At 31.4% G+C, this 7,118-nt stretch overlaps 1 protein-coding gene across 1 annotated transcript in view; it reads left to right on the top strand.

Annotated features, from left to right (window-relative positions):
- Window positions 1-268: 268 nt before the first annotated feature.
- The window catches only part of LOC106471891 (bifunctional lysine-specific demethylase and histidyl-hydroxylase NO66-like), an 11,945-nt gene continuing 5,095 nt past the window's right edge, over window positions 269-7,118 (top strand). Inside the window, exons 1-4 of the mRNA XM_013932517.2 lie at window positions 269-369; window positions 1,513-1,617; window positions 2,834-2,975; window positions 6,543-6,660. Coding sequence (XP_013787971.2) covers window positions 1,594-1,617; window positions 2,834-2,975; window positions 6,543-6,660 — 284 coding nt within the window. The 5' untranslated portion in view covers window positions 269-369; window positions 1,513-1,593. The remainder of the gene's footprint in view (window positions 370-1,512; window positions 1,618-2,833; window positions 2,976-6,542; window positions 6,661-7,118) is intronic.

Genomic DNA, 7,118 nt, shown 5'->3' with positions numbered 1-7,118 from the left:
GTTTTAAGCAAGGAGGATTAAATATTTTTTGCAAATTGTGGCTTTCAATTGATGTTTTGAAAAGTCTAGCAGTACTACCAGTGTGACTTGTTAAAATGTTGGAATATCCTAAGAAGATATACCACATGATAGTTACTGTAAAGTGGTTCACCACTTTGAAATAATATAAATTAAATATTTTTTTAAAATAAGTACAATCGTGCTTAAATTTGTTCTGTAGTTAAATATTCATGTATATGTGTATATACATCTGTGTTTGTATGAAAAGAATATTACCTACCATAGGGCTCAACTCCAGAAGACAGCCACTCTCTTCACATTACCTTATCTACTTGTCAAAAGAACACCTGGGGTGATTTACTCGAGAAGGTAAGTGTGCAGCCTGTTTTATGTTATTTATGTGATGAACTTGTTGTTGAGTTGAACTTACGAAATGGTAACCAGCTGACACATGCTGAGGCTAAATATTTATTAAGTAATTACGTGTTAACTATTAACAGCCTAATGTTTGCAACAATACGAAAGAATAGCAAAATTTTATGTACTTCTGTTGCCATGGTTAATTGTGAAAAAATTCTAAAGCTTGTGTCCATAATAAAACTAAAACCTAATGTCTTGAAGAATGAGTCTGATCATTAAGAAGATAAAAAAGACGAGTCAACTTAAACTACTCTCTCTTTGGGATAGTAGCATTAAGGAGTTTATTCCAAGCTTTTAAAATTAGAAGTACCTGAAAGGAAACACAGAGTTATGTATGTGTTTTTACTGAAGTGATATACTCAAGTGTTGTTATAAAATTTGTGAATATATTTAATGTTATATATATAATTTAAATTTGGCTTAGCTTTTGTAAATGGAATAAAAGTCCTAAGGTTTATATATATGAACTTGGAGCCATGAAGCCAAAAACATGTCATAGTGTCCAGGTTAATTTTGGAATATTAAGGTAAAGAAACTCGTAAAGATGATGTCAACTAGAACACTTGAGAAGTATATTTAAATAAACATTTTATATCTGTAATGTTTTGCTTACATTGTATGGGTCTTGCAAACTAATTAGTTATTTATGTTATTGAAAAAGTCGAGTTCAATACATTTTCCTATTGCTTTTTGTATTTTAGCTGTTAAAGCTAAATATAAATGTTTAATCTGGTTAGAAAGCAAAATATACATGTAAAAAGAAAACTTTAAAAATAAATTCTTTATCAGATATTACAGAGTGAAATGATGTTAAGATTTTGATACAAGTGTACAGAGCGGTTCAAAGCACTGCAGAGTATTTTAATTATATATATTACACTGTTATTTGCTTACAGATCTGTTCAGAATTATTCTCTCTGCAGTAGAATCAGTCACTGTACAACTATAGATTATTTATTTAATTGTAAATTATTTAAGGTAGTTAAACAAGTAGAATGTGGAATTATTATATAAGAACAATTTAATCTTTACTTGAACATAGTTATTGTTAGCTTCAGAACTGGATTGTATATCATGTTTCTGTTTCTCCAGCTTGTTCCTCAGGCCTTGTTCCTCGCCATTGCAGAAGATGTTGAATACAGACATTCTCTTCCTCTTGATTACCTGAAACACATGGGTGTTGCCAACTGTGATACTGTGAGTAAACAAAACCCAAAAAACAGGATGTTTGACTCAAAAAATGAGAACTCTGTTGAACTTTGCATTTATAATTTCATCTTGAGCATTTAGAATTTATAAATATCCAATTAGTTTTGTAATACATGATGAGGGAAATGATAAATATTTATAATATATAGTTCCAATAACAGGGGAAGTTCTTTCAAGTTGGCCATTTTTTGTACACTTAAATTGTTTCTTGATAAGCAAAACATTATTTTATGTACCAGCTGTTTAACTTCACTAACTGTTGGGCTGGGTGAAACCTAGTGTTAAATGAGTTCAGACTGTGAATCTGAAGGTGCATTCTAATATTGTTGGTTAAATCCCATTATTTTGTTAGAAAAGAGTAACCCAACAGTTGGTGGTGGGTGCTACTTACTAGTTGTCAGTTCTGAATTAGTAATGACAGTTTGGTGGTGGGTGCTACTTATTAGTTGTCAGTTCTGAATTAGTAATGACAGTTGGTGGTGGGTGCTACTTATTAGTTGTCAGTTCTGAATTAGTAATGGCTATCTGCAGATAATCTTTTGTGTAGCTTTTCATAAAAATTCAGAAAGAGAACTGTTCAGTGTTTTCCCATTAAATACCAGATTGTCAAGTTTTTGGTCTTGTTTCTGTTCCAGTATCATCAGCTACAACCTATAAATAAATGTTAAACCAGGGACTGTCTTTTATTGGACCCACTTTGTGTCCAGTAGCTACTTTTGCATTACATTTCGTATTATAAGTTGTTATCTTCATCAGAGTTAGCACTTTATTTTAAACTGTTATCTCTCAAAGCATCATCAGTGGAAAATTCGTTTTTTGTATTAATTATTACTAAAAGCATCAGCCTCCTCATAGATATCTTATTTCAACTGGACTATTTTTTCGCTATAACTCTCATCTTCAATGGATGTCTTTCTCCTTTTCAATCGTTATATGTTGGATATGTTATCTCTCAGTCCTGAATGAACACAACTGTTTACTTTGAGTGCCTGTTTGGGGTGTAGGTATGTAAAACATCTAATTTGAATATGCTGTGCTCACAAGACAAAATACAAATAGGTGTTTTACAGTATAATTGACCAAGTGTTTGATACCAGCTCAGTGATTTTTTCCGATAGATTGCTATTAAGTTTTACAGAAGCTTTACTATAAATATTTTTGCTTCTATGTTGCATATTTTAATAGGTCAATATTAACTCTATAGGAGAGCCCTGAGCGAGATGAATTCTTGAAGAAAATTCACCATCTTCTCAGCAAGCTAGTACAATTTGCTCCCATTGACTCGGCTGTGGATCAGATGGCCAAAACCTTTATTCATGATTGTCTTCCTCCAGTGTTTACAGAAAGTAAGTGAATTTAGTATGTGGAACAGAAGAACAACTATACAAGAGTAAGACATTTCAAACATTTATTAGTTTGTGAGATTTGTTTCCAGTTTATTTCTCAAGATTTTCGCTCACCAGAAATTTGGGGAAGCGACGTAAGGAAATTCAAGAATGGAATTAGATAAACTAGCGTGTGGAATTTGTAGGATGCTGAACTCTTTCAAGATTGTACTTGGGAATGTACAATTAAAGCTACCTTATACCCTTAAAATGTAGGCCTGAAGCCTTGAGTAGCCATATAAAGAAAAGGTTGGCAGTAAGTGTTGCCAACCAGTTATAGTTTCTGGGGGGGGGGGGGGTTGCTAGATGGTTGGCTTCCTTCTAGTCAGCAGTTAAACTTTAGTGACAGTGGCAGATAACCTTAGTATCTTTTCCATAGCAAAAAGCAAGCGGGTTTGGTTACTAGGATAGTTGAAATAATCGTAAACCACAATTTCAATTATTTGATTATTTTCATGACAATTGATATAATTGAAATTTAGATTAACCGATTGTTGAAATAACAAAAACATCAATAATTGCAAACTAATTTTGATTAATCAATGTAATCACTGCTCATACATAATAGATTAAATTGCTTAGCTCTTACTACTACTAATATAGTTTAGTTATTTGTATATATTTAAGAAGCATTTGATTGACTTTTGTCTGTCTCTCTTTTCTCTTTAGGAAAGTTTAAAAAACTTTAATTTTTTTTACTGCTACCATTAATTTGTTACTGACCTTTATCTCTTCATTTCTAAAAAATAAAATACTTTCCGAGATAATAGAACATGCACAGGGAAATTCAACATCGTGCGGTACACGTGAGATACTGAGTCATGTGTTGTATCAGCTTGTCAGATTCACAATATTTGTAAAATAAAAATGTTTAATTGAGACAAAACAGTTCACTACTAAATTCACCTTGTTCATTAACATTCCTAATGTTTGCATAGTTGAATGGCCTATAGGAGTATAAAACTGTTATCTCAATTTCCATACTGTTCATTTTTTTTTATCTAGCAGATCAGGACTAGAAAAAGGGTTTTTGTAGCAGTTTTTTTATTTTAGTCAAACAAAAACGGATCATTTTAGCTGTTTTATATATATGTATAATGGATATTGATCTATTAAGCATAGATGGGAACAGGTAATTATAAATATCAGTTAATTTCTGACCCCCATAAGGACTTGATCCCACATGTTGCAAATGGATAAAAACTTTGTGTGTCACTCAATAAACCTTTGACCCCTCAGTGAGTTAGGATGTGAGAACCCCAATTTCAAGTGATGTTCTTTGATGAATGAACTGCAAATGAGGATCTTGTACAAGCTTTTTGGTGGCCGTGACTAATCCATATAATGTCAAAGCTGATTTTTTGAATTTAAGTTACTAAATTATTGGCCCCACAGTGGGTCAGCAGTAAGTGTGAGTAATTATAACACTAAATATCCAATTTAGATATCCTTGGTGGACAAAGTACAGATAAACTATGGTGTAGTTTTGTGCTTAACAACAAACTAAAATCTTGCTTGTATGTGTGATTCAACTTGGCTATCATAATTGTTAATGATATTTTCATTCTAAGGTTATGTTTTCACACCATGAAAGTGATGTAGTGTGATGCGTTTTCATTCTAAGATTATGTTTTCACACCATGAAAGTGATGTAGTGTGATGCGTTTTCATTCTAAGGTTATGTTTTCACACCATGAAAGTGATGTAGTGTGATGCGTTTTCATTCTAAGGTTATGTTTTCACACCATGAAAGTGATGTAGTGTGATGCATTTTCATTCTAAGATTATGTTTTCACACCATGAAAGTGATGTAGTGTGATGCGTTTTCATTCTAAGGTTATGTTTTCACACCATGAAAGTGATGTAGTGTGATGCGTTTTCATGCTAAGATCATGTTTTCACACCATGAAAGTGAAACACTTCTGACCTGCACATGTAATATGTATTTTTAAGTGGAACAGGGATTATGAAAAAACACTTGTTAGAACTTAACTTTTGAGATATACTATTGTGTTCTACTTTATTATTGCAGTTTTTTTCTGCACATTTCTTTTGTAAATCATGTTCCAAAGCATTTACTAGTTCTGGAATTTTTACATGTTATGATTTGAATAGGTCTGTGGTTTGTTGCAGTAATATGACTGATACAGGTTACACATTTTTTGAGCATGCGGTATCTAACTTTTAAATTCTGCAAATAGACAGATATTCTTTTTTATATTACTTTTGTAACTGTTTGAAATTTGAAAAGGTATTTAGATATTTAAGTATTGCTATTATTTTAAGATATCTGATACAGAATACAAAACTGGCTGGAAGGTTCTAGACGTTCTTAGCAGCAGTGAAAGAAAAAAAAAATTTTTTTCTTTTCAGAAATGTCCAATACTTTAAATGATGAGCTCTAAAAATTTGTTTGTTAATTATGTGTAAGCCAAATTATTCTTAACTGATATCTTATAGAGAGAACTGTTTGTGTACCACGTTAAACAATGTTTTTGTTATTAGACGAAGTGGATTATTACTTTACTACACTAGGTCTAAATAGATGGCATTGTTATGAGCTGTAGGCTGTTTATTGTTGGATAAAATATAATAAAGGATAAATTGGTACGTCTAGATGTAAACTTTTTCTAGTTTTAATTTGTGTGATGTTTCAGGCAGATGCCCTTCATCAGGCAGCAAAGACCATTTGGAATAGGAGCATATCAATTAATTCTTTATTATATTTTATCCAAGTTTTTCATCTTGTGTCTTGTTCAACAATTCTTCAAGCTGTTTATTGTTAGGAATTTTGTGCTATCAACATGATACCGGTATAATATGTTTCAAGGTAAATTTTAAAATTACTCAAAATTGCTCTTTGTAACAGTTGCATCTGAAGTTTGTAAACCAGTGTTTAGGAATAAAGTATAAAGGCAAAAACTATGAAATCTCGAGTCCCCTCTGCACGTGTTGTCAGCATCATTTAAGTGCACTGTACAGTTACTACTACACAGTTTTCTGTAATAAGAACTCATGTCATGTATTCCATCAGTTTTGTAACTTGTACGTTACTTGTAAGAATATCCTGTAACAGTAATTTTTGCTTTCTTTTAGAGCATTCATGACTGAAAAATTTAAAGAATACAGCATTGCTGTTTTGTTTGAATGATAGTGGTGTAATAATTAAAATGTTAATGCTTTTGGTTATGTACTGAACCAAGAATTTGCAACAATTTCATGTGAGAAAATATACCTCTCTGATTTATATCAAAGTAGGTAAACTGAAGAATGATTACGATAGTGTGTTTGTTTGAAATGATTATTTAATAAAAAGTCTCTTTAATCCATATTTTATATTTTCCACCTACACTGCCAATGATGCTGAAATGGTAGGCAGATTTCCAATATTGTATAAAAAAAAATGCTTTTAACTGAATCGTGAATACATAGGGTTTACATCACCATCTTTGGCTTTCATTTTTTAAAATTAATTTTCCATCATAAATGTTCATCTTATATTTTTTATTCATTGTCTGTTACCCGAAGGAGAGAAGCAATGCAGTATCCATGGGAGTGGTGAAAGATGGGATGATGGTCAGGTGGTTGGAGCTACAGAACTAGATCCCGATACAGAAATCAAAATCATTCGACAAGGAGCAGTACGGTACTGTAGCAATTAAAGTGTATTTCTAGCCTTTTTATAAGTAATAGCTAGGCTTTTTGATAATGTAATAGGAATATTTAGAGTTTCTTATTGTTGTTGTATGATCTATTGATTTCAGTAAGTCTAGATTGAATGTGAAAAATTTTTATGTTATATTCGCAAAATGTTTTATAATACTAAAAGTAAACCATGATTGATCTTTTTAAGAAAGTGATATCTGGGTTCTTATGTTAAATTTGTTTGTTGTGTTACTTTAATATTGTCATTGCTAGATAGTTAGCTGCTGTAATAATTAAAGTATTAATTGCTGTCATATTTTAAGTTAAAATGTTTCCAAGAGGGTATTTTTAGGTTAATGGTCAACATGAATAAATACTAGAGGTGCATATCTCATCATAGTAGTCCATATGATACATATCTAGATACAGAAATTTTACTAATGGTTTGTTACAAAGTTT

Source organism: Limulus polyphemus, unplaced genomic scaffold, assembly GCF_000517525.1.
Source record: "Limulus polyphemus unplaced genomic scaffold, Limulus_polyphemus-2.1.2 Scaffold4944, whole genome shotgun sequence".
NCBI classification, from domain to species: Eukaryota; Metazoa; Arthropoda; class Merostomata; order Xiphosura; family Limulidae; genus Limulus; species Limulus polyphemus.
The sequence above is the reverse complement of the archived record's forward strand: the minus strand, read 5'-3'. Positions and strand labels throughout refer to the sequence as shown.